The sequence below is a fragment of the Agelaius tricolor genome, unplaced genomic scaffold (assembly GCF_023055355.1).
Source record: "Agelaius tricolor isolate 1412-34295 unplaced genomic scaffold, bAgeTri1.0.p SCAF_38, whole genome shotgun sequence".
Classification (NCBI taxonomy): domain Eukaryota; kingdom Metazoa; phylum Chordata; class Aves; order Passeriformes; family Icteridae; genus Agelaius; species Agelaius tricolor.
This window is the reverse complement of record NW_027269298.1, coordinates 2,265,871-2,279,161: the sequence shown is the minus strand read 5'-3', so window position 1 is coordinate 2,279,161 and position 13,291 is coordinate 2,265,871. Positions and strand designations below refer to the sequence as shown.

Genomic DNA, 13,291 nt, shown 5'->3' with positions numbered 1-13,291 from the left:
ATGCAAAACACAGAAATACAGCAATGCCACTGTGCCTAGAACACTCCCATGAACAGAGACCACTGAAACAGCTGGGGTTTATTATGTACAGAGAACATGGTGCAGTGCAGTTCATCTTCAGCCCAGCTTTGTAGCCAGCTCTTTAGCCTTTGCCTTTTCCAGCTTGGCAATGCGAGCCACTGACTTTGGACCCAGGACATTCCCGCCCCAGTGACGACGGATCTGCAAGGAAGGGACAACAGGTTAGAGACCTCACTGTGGCACTCAATTCTGCACAAGGGGAAGAGCTCCCTCAACTAAAAGTCCTGCACATTTCAAGCATTGCACTACATTTTGGGGCAGCAAAGAGAAAAGCTTTAAGTCTTTCCCAATGAGGGATGTTGGATTCAGCTATGCCATAAATCCTGGATTTGGGATATGGAGTTTAGGTAGCAAAAGCTGCTGCCCTCTCTACAATCCTTCCCTAGGGTTGCTGTTTACTTCTAACCTGGTGGCAGCTTTCATTTTACCCCATCCTCAGGTAGAGACTCTGAGTACATTGTAAGCAAACCTCGGTGTAACACACCCAAGTATAAACTGATGTCACTGTGACCCATTTCTCCCTTCTGGGAATGTTAACAGTGTACAAAGACAAGGCCAGCAGCACACAGAATCTTACCTCATCATATCTGTCATTGTAGTTGGTCTTCACAGCCTCCACCAGCTTTGCAAGGGCTCCCTTATCCTCCCTGTTGATGAGAGTTTTAGTTCCTTTAGAGCCTTGATTTAACATTTTCCATAAATATTTTGCCATAGAATTTGAGAGCCTCTACTGACAACCCAATTTTTCAGGTTAAGCAAAAGCATCACTTATAAATGATTAACACTCAATCTGCACTGCTTGGATTTTAGAGTAACCACCTTTTTTGGTAAACCAAAATAATCTGCACCTTCAGGATTTGATAGAGACATTTTTATCAGACACTACAGAGGTGGCATTTATATTTTACCATTTCAGACAGACCCAAGTTTGCTACCCACCTGCCTAGAGCCTGTTTAGGGCAGTTTGCTTTTTCCACAAGACAAATCAAGCGAGCTCCCAGAACACTTACGGGTTAACCTGGGTGAAGGCCACGGAGGTGCAGGTCTTCCTGTGGACCAGCCTGCCCAGCCTGGCTTTGCCCTTGATGATGCAGTAGGGGACCCCCATCTTGCGGCACAGGGCTGGCAGGAAAACCACCAGCTGGAAGGGAAAGGAGAGCTGAGCAGCTGAGGGGGAACATCCCCTTGTGCTGCCTGTCAGCCTGGGCTGTGCCAATTGCTCAGTGTTAAAAAGCTCGTTTTGCTCTTCACTGCTGCTTCAGGTGAAGAAATTCAAAACATCATTGCAAGGGCCCAGCCTCACTGTCCAACCAGGACAACTACAAATATGCACAAGCATCCAGTTCTGGCAAAAGTGTATTTTTTTTTGGTGCATTCTCTTTCATGCAATTTGTCCTAAAACCCATTTCTAACCCCAATTACACAGGCAGCCTGTAACATGCTCACCTCAATGGGGTCTACATCATGGGCAATAACGACAAGCTGAGCTTTCTTGTTCTCCACCAGAGTTGTGACAGTATTGATACCTGAAAAACAAATTCTAGATAAGCTTTGATTCCTCTCAGTCCATTTTCAGAGCTTTCTTACAAGCCAACTCTGATTCCATAGCACAGCATCACTATGGAAGTTACAAAACCTTTACAAAAACATCAGTGGCACAAAGATATTTCATGGACAATTTGCTAAAGCTCAGGGTTAAAAAGCTCGTCTATTTTGCTCTTCACTTTGAGCTCAGGTGAAGAAATTCATAACATCATTGCCATAGCTTGTCCAAGGCTGGCTGAAGAACCAACTCTCCATCAGTTTTCTCTCTGCCAAAGTGCCACACTCCCATGTTCCAGCAGCTCAGGTACAAAGTTACCTGCTCGGAGGACTGGCGGCCGCTTGGTTGGAGCATCTCCCTTTCCTGCAGCTTTCTGCTCAGCACGAGCCAGCAGTCTCTGCTTCTTCTCTTGCTTATTTTCAGGCCTGTATTTGTGTGCCAGCTTCAGAAGCTGCGTTGCTGGAAGAGAACACCTACTAATTAGTTGCATGACCTGAAAATTTAAGCACTCTTTTTTAAAAACACTGCAGTGCATCAGCGATCTTGGTGGTTGGCATCACATTTTTTTTCACAGCAAAAATGATCATCATCTGCACAGTCCAGGAGAAGAGCACCCTGAGAGCCCCTGTTTGCATGCAGCTCTGATGGCCCTGACAGCTCCTTGACTGTCTGGATGAGGAAATGCCTGTGAACCCCCACAGCAATTATGGTTAGAGGTGCTGCATGGCTCTTTTAAAGTAAGGAGCATTTATGAGGAAGAATTATTCTACACAGGTCCAAAGCTTTTTGCATTCACAGAAGACCCCTAAATCCCTTCTTCCTACAGTGCCAGTTTTCCCCCAAAACCTGCGCTCCCACAGATGTCTCAAGCAATCTGTTCATACCACCCTGGGTAGGTCTACATCAAGCTGGAAGAATGGAATCACAGTTAAGATTTAATGCAGGGTTTGGGTCAGTAAATAGAGCTTTAGTATTTTCTAAATCCCTTTTCAGGCTACACAGCAGCAATCCAAGATTTAAACCAGCAAATTGATTTTGACACCACTCTGGTTGCTATTAAAGCCTCCCTAAAACAGTTCCACAGTCACAGCCCAGTTTAGCTTTGTTAAGGCTCTTTTTGGTTTCTTTGCACATCCCATTTACAACCCAAGCCAAGAGAACCTCGTGGGGCACATCCTCACCTGTCTGGCGGTCCAAGGCCTGGGTGAACTGGTTGATGGCAGGAGGCACCTTGAGGCGTTTGTAGAGGATGGACCTCTGGCGCTGCAGCCGAATGTAGCGTGGCCATTTCACAAACCGGGTGAGGTCACGCTTGGGCTGGATATCCTGTCCTAAAAAAACACAGCCTTTAGCTCAGGGCTGCCCCAAATCCAGAGCAGCAGCACGGGAAAGGTACAGGAGCATCAGTGATCTTGGTGGTGATGTGTCAGCACAACCACTCAGATAGCAAATATTCTTTCACATCATCTGCGCCTTGGATGAGAGCAGCACTGCACAAAGTCTGCAGTGGTTTTTAATGTTTATAACTTAGGCATCTGTTCACTGAACAGGAAAAAAGCCATGGGAGCAACTATCCCAAATATCCACTTACTCACCGATGCCAAAGTTCTTGGGCCTCTTCTCAAAGAGGGGATTGACAACCTTCTTGGCCTCCTGCTTCTTGACTACAGCAGGGGCCGGTGCCACCTTCTTGCCCTTGGCCTTCTTTCCTTTCGGCTGCAAGAAAGAAACGTACTCTGCCTTCTTTTGCCTCCGAAACTTGCATGCTTGGGAACTACCAGCTCACCCTAGAAATGCATTTGTTTTCCCAGGCATTTCAGCAGCATGGCGGCCTCCCATGCTCTCCCAGAAAGAGGAAATCCTTTGCTTTACGTTTACAAGGTTTATAAACCACACCGAGAGGGAAAAGGATTAAAATGAAGGTGATGATCTCTTCCCCGAGAGCAGCCGAGATACCCCCACGGCCCGTTTCTGACCACCGGGACGGCCCCGCGCCCCAGCCGGGCTGCCCGAGCCCGCAGCAGCCGCAGGCTCCCGGCCCGGGCTGCCAGGCCCATCCGCGGCCTTCCCCCATCACCGCAAATCGGGCACGAAACGCCGCTCCACCGCCTCCACCGCCTCTCCCGCCAGCTGAGCACCCTCGCAACGCTACCATAGCCCATCGGCGGCGGCGGATGACGGCGGGAGGCCGCAGATGGCGGCGGATGGCCCCGGTCCCCCCGCGCCGCCGCCATCACTCACCATCTTGGGCGGCGGGAGAGAAAGGAAGAGCTAGGCATGCCGGGAGATATCTACGGCGAGCGAGATCTCGCGAGAGCGCGGGAGGGCGGGGCCGGGGCCGGGGCCGGGGCCGGGGCCGGGGCCGGGAAGGGAGGGTGCGGCCATGGCGCAGCCCCGGGTGCTGCCGCAGAGCAAGGAGACCCTGCTGCAGTCCTACAACAAACGCCTCAAGGACGATGTCAAATCCATCATGGACAACTTCACCGAGATCATCAAGACGGCCAAGGTGGGCCTGAGCGGGCTGGCCGCCCCCCCGGGTGCTAAGCGGAGAAGGGCGGGGGTACGCGAGGAAGAAGGGGCTGTGAAGGGAGAGCCTTCCGTAGAATCTCTGAATGTTAAAGGCTTTAAAGGGACCTTAAAGATTGTCTCGTTCCATTCCCTACAATGCGCAGAGACGCCTTCAGGCGTCTCCAGGTTGCTGCAAGCCCTGTTCCACCTGGCCTTGGTCATTGTGTGAATTGAACTGTAATTCACGTACAGATGTAAATTTCATATACATAATGTGTGATCTCATTTCACATCTGTAGGAAATTCAAACACGTATCCACATCTGTAGGAAATCCACACACATATCCGTGTATATATACCCATATATTGTACCTTATAATATAGTCGTTGTCTATTTGAATTTTAAGTATGTAGAGGTGGATTTGTGTACTTTTCTCTTTAGATTGAGGATGAAACTCAAGTTGCTCGAGCAACCCAGGGTGAACAAGATAACTACGAGATGCACGTCAGAGCTGCAAATATTGTGAGTAGCACTGTACTGTTCAGACCTGTGGGCAGCACATCCTGCAGGAGCTGTTGGGTTCTTTTTTGGATCTTTATAACACTCCCAAGGACTGCTGCCAGGAGAGTAACTTCATGTTTGGGAAGACTGGGTCAGAATTCTGTCAGAATTCTCACATTGTGGGAGCTTTTATCCAAAGTTTGGGCTGAAGGAGCAGCTTGGGAGATGATGGAACTGGAGCAGAGAGCCCTGTTCTGATGTGTGATTTTTCTTGCTACTGCAAGGTCCGAGCTGGTGAGTCCCTGATGAAACTTGTGTCTGACCTGAAGCAGTTCTTGATCCTCAACGATTTCCCCTCTGTGAACGAGGCCATCAACCAGCGCAACCAGCAGCTGAGGAGCCTGCAGGAGGAGTGTGACAAGAAGCTGATTGCCCTGAGGGATGAGATCTCCATTGACCTGTACGAGCTAGAAGAAGAATATTACTCTTCCAGGTACAAATAGGGCAGTGGACTCTGCCTTACAACTCCAGGCCTTTTTGGGGTAGTTAGTCCAGACTATCAAATAGCCCTTAGAGTATAGGTGTTGAGAATGTTCCCCAAAAATTTTCAGTCCTACTTTTAATTAGGTCAAACTTTATTTCTTCAACTAAAGCAACTGCCTTTTCCTTGTAGATACCCTACAGGGTTTAAACATACTGGTGAAGGAGATGTTCACAGCATCCCAGGTTTGATAGGTAATTTCCTTAGGCTTCTGTTGTAATCATTAGAAAAGAAGATGAATTTCCTTGGGGGAAATCCCTCTGAAGGAGCCTCTGGCTCTCTCCTTGCAGAGACCAGCCTGCTGAGCTGGGTCCTGATGCCAGCTGGTGTCACCTCACCTTGGTGGTGAGTCCTTTCACAAGTGACCTGGTCACACATTGTGCCTTTTCCTTCACAGTCCACTGCCCCCAGCTGCCTCCAGTCCTCCTGGGGTCAACATTTGCAAGGAGCAAAAAGACTTGCTCAGTTTCATTGAATTATGAAGTATTGTGATAGGATTTTCTAAGGAATGACTTATTACTGATTTGTTTGTGGGATTTGTAATATTTTTAAAAGCCTCTTATTTAGCAAGCAGACTTTAGAGAATTCAGACACTTTATTTTTTATTTTTTTTGTCATGCACTCCAGCACTTCTAGTTAATGATGCAGTAAATGAAAGCAGAAGAAAACAAATGTAAACCTGGTTATTTTGACTGCACTTTCCAAGCTAAGTGAAGTCAGTGCAATAATTCTAGGGCTTTTAAACAAACACTTAACTTTAAAAAAACTTACTTAAAATTTTACTGACCAGATTTTCTATGTTTGCCTTTTCCATTTTTCTAAGAATGCTGAATGCCTATAACCCTAGCTAAGTCAACTAAATTGCTCAATATCTTTGAAAGTAAGGCCATTGTTTGTGAGTAATATATGTATTTTAAGAGTAAAAAGATAATAATATTACACAGCTTAGAGGTAAAAACTTAGAGTTATTTTTCAAACTTTATTCAGTTTGTTGAGGAGGTTGTGACGATCACAAACCCAAGCACCTGTGCAGGTGCTGATAGGTCCATGACATAGCAGTGAGCTTATCCAGAGGGATGTGGTGTGGGATGAGAGTGCCCCACATGTGCCAGGTGTGCTTCCCTCACCCTGTCCCCAAACTGCCACCACTGTGTGCTGGTCACTCTCACTTTTGCACTGAGGGGTTCTGGCCATGCTGGCGTGGTCTGTTCACCTGCCTGGCCCCAGGTGCCACATAGAGCAACCCTTGCTGGCAGAACTAACATGGAAGCACAAATGTTGGTGTACATCAGATGGATTTGCCTTCCTGCTCTTTCTTATGGGTCATGAGGTGAGGAAACCTGGCACTCTGCAGAGCTGTGATCTGACACTTTATGGTGTAGCACTTGGTCATTTGCTTTTAGCACTTCCTCCCTTCCTGTGCTCTTTCCTGTCTTTTTCTGCACCAAAGAAATTGTGTCTGTGTAAATACAGAAACAGTGATTTACTCAAAGTCCTTTTATAATTAGAATACTGCAATTTTTTAAATGAAATCTTATTGTCTAATGTGGGGGGAAGGGTTTCTGTTATGTCACAGCCATGTTTCAGTGGCTCTCAACACAACAGCCTGTTTGCCCCCAAGGGGAGTTCCTTGCTGTCCTGGGAATGCCTGGTCAGTTGTAGGGTCAGGTGTTTGCCAGGCTTTTTATGTGCTTTTGATGGGGCTTTTGATGAGACCCAAAAGCAGGTCCTTGACACTAAACCCAAGAAGATTGTCCTGAAGGAATCTTTGTTTTCCTGCCCTGTGATCATGTAATTTTCTAGAGCTGTCCCTCTGCCCTCAGTCTGGCTGGGTGCCTCAGGGGAGTAGTGAAGTCCCTTCCACACCCTGAGGAGCCCTCCCAGGACAGAGCAGCAGGCTGGCCAGTGCTCCTGGGCTGTGCAGAGCTGCTCACTGAGCCTGACTTCTGAGGAGTGTTAGCTCAGGGTGGAGCTTAGGCTCTGGAACTGTTCTGAGTGGGGCAGCAGGAGAAGCAGTTGTGCTTCTGACACAGCTGAAACGTGGGGAGCAGCTCCCTGCCATGAGCTGTGGATGCTGTGGTCAGGTTCTCCTGGGAAATCCTGGCCTGAGGTCTATGACAGAACAGGAATTGTAGTTCTGGTTCAGTCCTGATGGTCTTTGTTAAGTGAACCCAGCTTCACTGTGTTGGGGACTGATCTTCCAAGGGATTTTACAGAAGCCCCAGATATAAAACCTGTACCTACTGCCTTCTCACTTCTGCAAAGCCAGCTGGGTGATGCTGCCAGAAAAGAGCTCAGCTTGCACCTGGTGCTTTGTGTGCTTGTTCCCCAAAGTGGTAACTGCAAAGTCCAGCTTGCCCTCTCTCATCCTAACCCCCAGACCCGCATTTGTGTTCCATTGCTCTCTCCTCTGAGATCACAGGAGCTGTCTTGAGTGTGGGGTTAAATCTCACATGTTTCATGTTTGTGCAATATGAACTGTCTCATATTTCTATACTTAAAATATTTCCCTAAGCATCAGTCCATACATTACAAATGTAAATAAAGCTGCAACAACAAAATCACTTGACCCCCTGGGTTTGTTTTTCTCTGAATGCAAGCTGCTTTCTGCTCCAGCACTCACTTTGTCTTGGGTGTCTCTTGTGTGTGCAGCTCCTTCTTCTCTTTGGGATTTGTGTTGGTTTTGTTCCAGTTCCTTCCATGTTTCTTTTTAGTTTTGGCCCTTCCACATTATGTTTTCCTCAGAGTATGGGCAAGAATTAGCCAGTTGTTTAAAAACCTTATTTTCCCACACTGCAGGTTCATCCAGTGTTGGAGTCCAGCCAGCTGCTTTTAGAAGCACTGTTAGCTCAGGCTCTTTGGGAAAAGGCAGGAGCTGTCAGTATTTTATAATCAAACTGGGAAGCTTCAATGGAAGATCCAAACCTGTGGAGCACTTTCTTGAAAGGGCAGGGGTGCAAATAGGGTTCTTCTTTATTGTGACAGGGACAGGCCCCAAAACAATTGTGGCAGGTTTTTTTGCTGAAGTAAAATTTAAAGCAGGATTTCTATTTTTTCCTCACATAGGTTGCAGTCTAATTCCAAGTAAAATAATTGTGGGTAAAGTCCATGTCTCACTCATCAGAAGCAAAAGTTGCATATTTGGGGGTGCCAGGACTTCAGCTCAAATCTTTTCAGAGACTTGGGGTGTCTGGACTAGAATTGAGCCTCTGTTTTATTTTGTAGCCACAGTTCTTCTCTAAAATTGCCCTGATCCTCACCAGGCCCAAGAGATTTTAGGACCAGCCCTTGGCAGGGTATCTTAGGGAAAGCCAATGTCACACAACTTTGGATGATTTCATGAACACAGACCTTACATCCAGCATTTTTTTTGCCATTTTCTTAATGCTTTGCTTCTGTCTTGCTCCCTCCACCCTTTCCATCCCTCCCCTCCTCTGTCACCGCACCTGCTCTCTCCTCACTGGGGTTGTTTGTTCTGGAAAGCTACAGTCTGTGTGACAGCAATGATCTCCCACTGTGCGAAGCCTACTGGAGACAAGACTTTGCCACGCTGTCCCCCGAGAGCCTCTCGATGCCCCTGGCAGCCGCCACAGCCGAGCAGAGCGTTGCCACCTCGCAGAGTTCCACCCCTTCGCACCCGCACGTCAACGGGCACGGGGCGGGCCCCGCCGAGCATTCCTGAAGAGGATCCGCTGCTGCCGGCCGCGGTTCATCCGGGGATGGCCCCGCCGAGCATTCCTGAGGAGGATCCGCTGCTGCCGGCCGCGGTTCATCCGGGGATGGCCCCGCCGAGCGTTCCTGCCCAGGATCCGCGGCTCAGCCGGGCATGGCCCCGCGCTGCTGGAAGGCTTCCTCCTGCTGTGCTGAGCAAGCGGCTCCTGCTGCCGGGAGGAGGCACTGGAGCTGTGCTGGCAGGGCTCTGCTCCCTGCATGGCTGCAGCGCTTCCTCCACGCCAGGACCTTGCCAGGAGTGCTCCTGTCCATAAGAGATAGAAATGTGTAGACACAAAGTGAATCTCATTATAACAAATTAGAGTCGGGTTTGCTTTAACGTGATAGTTGTGTGTAGAGTTCATTAGAAGTCTTAGAAGTTTGTTTCCATGTGAGTGTTAGGAGTTGAATTTCTTTGGGATAAACTTGAGCCAAATGTGGGGGCAGTGATTGTGCTGGGGTTTTTACTCTGCTTCCCAAGGTTATTGACATTCTGGCTGCTTTAAAGCTCTCTCAGGGTGGCATCTGACAACCTCTGGTCTACTGTAAAGTCTTATAGTATTTTTACACAACAGTCTTCACTGTCAAAATGCTTTACAAACTTGAACTCTTGATTTGGAAGGAAGATCCCAGGAGACCCCTATGGAAAAGCAGTGTTCCTCCCCTGGAAGAACAGGCAGACAGGGATCAGACTGAGGGATCAATGACACCACTTGCTCAAAGCCACAAAGAGAAGCAGTGTCATGCTTTAGTCAGTCGATTCCTTCCTCAGTGTTTACACAGAAATTTCTGATAATGTAGTCTGAGCTAACATGGAGCCACTGTTTATGCTGGCTTTTAGTTTTGTCTAATGAAAAAATCTTGAGAGCAGTGAGGAATACTCGATTACTCTCAGTTTCCTTCCAAAGAAACACATTTGGTGCTTGGTCTGCAGCTGTTCAGCAGCTCAGCACATCTCCTGTCCTTTCCTTTTGTGGTGGCTCTGCCTTGGCTCGAGCTGTGCAGCTGAAAGGGAGATGCCACTGACCTGAAGAGTGTCACCACAGCTCGGTGTCAGGGGCACCACAGAGCCACCAGGGCATTCCAACAACTGAGCTGAGCTTCCCCAGCTTTCTGCTGTAATGTCTCATTTCTTAGGATGTGAATTTTTGCTATTATTTTTTGGTTCTTTTTCTTCCATTCCATTTATTTTTGTAACTAGGTGATTAAATAAAACTCACTGTTTTGTATAATTTTTAAAGCGTGTGTTTTCAGCCACGAGGCTTTGTGAAAATGTCACAATTATGAGCGTGCACATGCGAGGAGGGGATGCGCTCCCTGCAGGGGCTGTAGAAACCATCACGAACCTCGCCCGTGCTCTGGCGGCCTCACCCCGGTGCAGGGCTTTGTCCTGCAGTAAAGGGAGGTTTGGCAAACAAAGGTTTGGGACCTGCGGCGGAGGCGAACCGGGGGCTGCCCGCGGGGCTCGGGGGAGGCGTCTGGGAGGAGCGGGGATCGCTCTAAGATCCGTTTTAGTGCAATACAATAGGTCGCAGCCCCTCAGGACAGCCCGGAGCCCCCCTGGCGGGACCGACGGACGCCGTCGGTCCGTGCGGAGCCTGGGCAGCCCCGGCGGGGGCGGCTCCGGCGCGGCCGCTCCGTGCGCCCGGCGCTGCCGTCACTTCCCGGCCGGCGCGCTCCATCCATCACTTCCTGCCTGCCGGGGCTCCGCGAGGGCGGCATCGCTGTCCCCACGCTGTCCCCACGCTGTCCCCGGGCAGCTCGGGGACCCGGGGTGGCAATGGCCAGCCTGGCCGCCCAGGACTCCTACCTGCAGGGCTTGGCCAGGAGGGCCGGCGTGCAGCGCGCCCCGGAGTCGCGGAAGAGGAAATTTGGTACTGGAACTGTAACGCTTCGGTTCTGTCCTCTCCGGCCGGTTTGTGGGAGGCTGGGCGCGATAGCCGTGCCCCCACGGGGGATTGGCCCGGGATTGTGCCGGTTTCTAACAAAAAAACCAATCTGCTCAAGCACGGAGCTCCCGAACACGTTGCGCACGTTGTACTGGGAGCCCTGGAAGTCAGTGGTCTCCATTCACTGTGGCGATGGATGTGGAGAGCTGGGGTTTTAGAGGACGTTTGATCTAATTAAATAAATCCTAGAACGTATAATTTTTGAACATTTAGCTATGCCGTTGCAATGTTGGAACACTAATGTTCAGTAATAACTGAATGTTATGAGTGGAAATGTGACATTGTCCTATTTTGTGTAATTTGTTTTTGCTTTCTAGTCTCTAAGCCAGGCCAGCCCGAGGATGCTGGCAGACAGGTCAAAAAACAGAAGAAAAAGAAGCCCAGGAAGCAAACTGAGAAGAAGAATGCTCCTTCAGGCAAACAGGATGTTTCTAACACCAGTAAACCCACTCCAGGACAGAAAGCAGCCCCTCAAGCCAGCAAATCATCTCCACAAGGTGGCACACAGAACAGAAAGGAGAATTTGGCTACAGGTAAGAATTTCAGCTTTGCCATGGCCTGGGCTGAACTGGCTGCTTTTCTTGCTTCACACAAGTCTAGTTTGGAAAGCCTAAATTGGGAACATCTTTGCTTATTTCATGTGTCCCAGAAGCTTCTGCCTATGGACAGGAATTTGTGCCATCACCACTGGGTGGCTCTCTGGAAACAGTGTTTAACTGAACTGCAGAGGGTTTGTGCATGTGAGTAACTTTGGAAATTACACGTGGATGCAATCCCTGTCCTGCCAGCTCAGCTTTCCTTTATGACAATGAAAAGCCAGATCACAGAGAAAAGATGTCCTGAGCCTCTCTGTTTCACAAGCTTGGTACTTGTCTTTGGCTTGCCAGGCAGCCCCAGGGCATGCCAGGCCACTGCTGGCAGTGTTGAATGATGAAAGGGGAAATTCTAAAGAAACCAATGAAATAGAAACTCTGGGTTTGTTTGGATTTTCCGTTCCATTCACAGCATCTAAAGAGTTCCCAGAGTTTTTCCCATAGCCAGAGAAAGTGCTACTGTTTAGCTGGTGCTGCTTTTTAAGTATTTTTATTTTCTCCCTCTCATTTTCAGGAAGTAAAAGTGAACTGAGTTCCCCTTCTGTTTCTGCAATCAGTCTGTTGCGTCAGAGACTCCACGAGAAGATTAAAAAGGCTTCTGGACAGGTATGGGGACTCTGGATGTGTATCCATATGTGTGTTTGTGCACCTGAAATCCTCCCCAGCCTCCCAGGGCGTGTGGGGACAGGATCTCACAGGGTTTGAGCTGATTCCAGCTCATAAGGAATTGCCTGTAGTGATTGCCAGGGGACCTGTGTGTGTTCTGTGAGAAAAGATGTGGCCAGCTTCAAAGAGAACGTGCCTTTGGTGATTTTTAGGAAAAAGCAAAGTAGTGAGAGCCTGCAAGGGAACAGCTACAGGCTATTGAGGGAAAGCAAAGGGTTTGAAATGTTGTTACTGTGTTTAGTGTCTCTAACAGCTGAGTCACAGCTTCACATCACAGGTGGTGCTTCTGAGGAGGAGTTTGAAATCAGGAACTGGGGCACAGCCCACTTTTACTTTTGCTTTAACCCTTTAAAGCTTCTCATTCATGTCCATCCTCCTCCTTAGGATAATGCCAAGGAGTTAACCCCTGCAGTGCTGGAGAAGAGACAGCGAAGGAAGTATGAGAGAGAGAGAAAGAAACGCCGGCGAAAGGAGTTGAAGATGAAGGCAAAAATGGAGAAGAAGGAGACTGAGGAGGTACCAGCAGAGCCAGAAAACAAAAAGGAGGAGAGCAAAGCTGACATTGTCTTCAACAGGGTTAAAGTTCATGAAGAGAATGAGTTAAACAAGATCCAGAAGAAGAAAGAGAAGAGGAAAGCAGTGAAAGGCAATATCACTCCTCTGACAGGCAAGAACTACAAGCAGCTGCTGAGCAGGCTGGAGGCCAGGAAGAACAAACTGGAGGAGCTCAAGGAGAAGGACGAGAAGAAGGCTCAGGAGCTGGAGACCAAGATAAAGTGGACAAATGCCCTGTATAAGGCAGAAGGGGTGAAGATCCGTGATGATGAGGAGCGTCTGAAGGAGGCCCTGAAGCGCAAGGAGAAGCGCAGAGCCCAGCGCAAGAAGCAGTGGGAGGAGCGGACTGTGAGGGTGGTGGAGAAGATGCAGCAGCGGCAGGACAAGCGCAAGAAGAACATCCAGAAGAAGAAGAAGGAGAAGATTGAGAAGAAAAAAGCCAGGGCTCGGAAGAAGGGCCGAGTTCTGCCAGAGGACTTGAAAAAAGCTGGGTTAAGCTGAGAGTGAGGCAGCTCTCCTGGCACTGGGGTTCCAGGGTTTGTCACATGGGGCTGCCACTGTCCCAGGCCACAGCTTCCCAGCCTCATTGTACTAAAAAAAACAGTTGTATGTTTGTTAATAAAGTTTTTTATCCTAAAGAAA

At 48.8% G+C, this 13,291-nt stretch overlaps 3 protein-coding genes and 4 non-coding genes across 16 annotated transcripts; 2 read left to right on the top strand and 5 right to left on the bottom strand.

The window, feature by feature from the left end:
* Nucleotides 1–63: 63 nt before the first annotated feature.
* On the bottom strand, nucleotides 64–3,904 carry RPL7A (ribosomal protein L7a). 3 transcript variants are annotated; one of them, XM_071454077.1, is made up of 8 exons: nucleotides 3,866–3,904; nucleotides 3,220–3,340; nucleotides 2,806–2,955; nucleotides 1,943–2,083; nucleotides 1,528–1,607; nucleotides 1,092–1,222; nucleotides 659–728; nucleotides 64–222 (listed from the first exon to the last, which is right to left on the bottom strand). In XM_071454077.1, the coding sequence occupies exons 1-8, from the start codon at nucleotides 3,866–3,868 to the stop codon at nucleotides 118–120; spliced, it is 801 nt and encodes a 266-aa protein (XP_071310178.1). In that variant the 5' UTR covers nucleotides 3,869–3,904; the 3' UTR covers nucleotides 64–117. The 3 variants fall into 3 exon arrangements, with proteins under 3 accessions (XP_071310178.1, XP_071310180.1, XP_071310179.1); XM_071454079.1 differs by lacking the exon at nucleotides 3,866–3,904 and adding an exon at nucleotides 3,777–3,850; XM_071454078.1 differs by lacking the exon at nucleotides 3,866–3,904 and having other exon boundaries at nucleotides 1,943–2,097.
* Nucleotides 1,297–1,370, bottom strand: LOC139603468 (small nucleolar RNA SNORD36). Its single transcript, XR_011683682.1, has one exon. It is a non-coding gene; the product is annotated as a small nucleolar RNA SNORD36 (small nucleolar RNA).
* Nucleotides 1,766–1,843, bottom strand: LOC139603472 (small nucleolar RNA SNORD36). Its single transcript, XR_011683686.1, has one exon. It is a non-coding gene; the product is annotated as a small nucleolar RNA SNORD36 (small nucleolar RNA).
* LOC139603474 (small nucleolar RNA SNORD24) lies at nucleotides 2,155–2,219 on the bottom strand. Its single transcript, XR_011683688.1, has one exon. It is a non-coding gene; the product is annotated as a small nucleolar RNA SNORD24 (small nucleolar RNA).
* LOC139603473 (small nucleolar RNA SNORD24) lies at nucleotides 3,024–3,096 on the bottom strand. The gene has a single exon (XR_011683687.1). It is a non-coding gene; the product is annotated as a small nucleolar RNA SNORD24 (small nucleolar RNA).
* A 47-nt stretch (nucleotides 3,905–3,951) lies between the features above and the next one.
* Nucleotides 3,952–10,119, top strand: MED22 (mediator complex subunit 22). Of its 8 annotated transcripts, none has more exons than XM_071454082.1 (6): nucleotides 3,954–4,130; nucleotides 4,575–4,655; nucleotides 4,919–5,127; nucleotides 5,308–5,369; nucleotides 5,466–5,520; nucleotides 8,665–10,119. In XM_071454082.1, the coding sequence occupies exons 1-6, from the start codon at nucleotides 4,008–4,010 to the stop codon at nucleotides 8,855–8,857; spliced, it is 723 nt and encodes a 240-aa protein (XP_071310183.1). In that variant the 5' UTR covers nucleotides 3,954–4,007; the 3' UTR covers nucleotides 8,858–10,119. The 8 variants fall into 8 exon arrangements, with proteins under 8 accessions (XP_071310184.1, XP_071310183.1, XP_071310182.1 ...); XM_071454081.1 differs by having other exon boundaries at nucleotides 8,659–10,119; XM_071454087.1 differs by lacking the exon at nucleotides 5,308–5,369 and having other exon boundaries at nucleotides 8,665–8,807.
* A 94-nt stretch (nucleotides 10,120–10,213) lies between these two features.
* On the top strand, nucleotides 10,214–13,291 carry SURF6 (surfeit 6). The gene is made up of 4 exons (XM_071454072.1): nucleotides 10,214–10,760; nucleotides 11,153–11,368; nucleotides 11,943–12,034; nucleotides 12,479–13,291. Exons 1-4 carry the CDS (start codon nucleotides 10,667–10,669, stop codon nucleotides 13,148–13,150), a joined length of 1,074 nt encoding a protein of 357 aa, XP_071310173.1. The 5' UTR covers nucleotides 10,214–10,666; the 3' UTR covers nucleotides 13,151–13,291.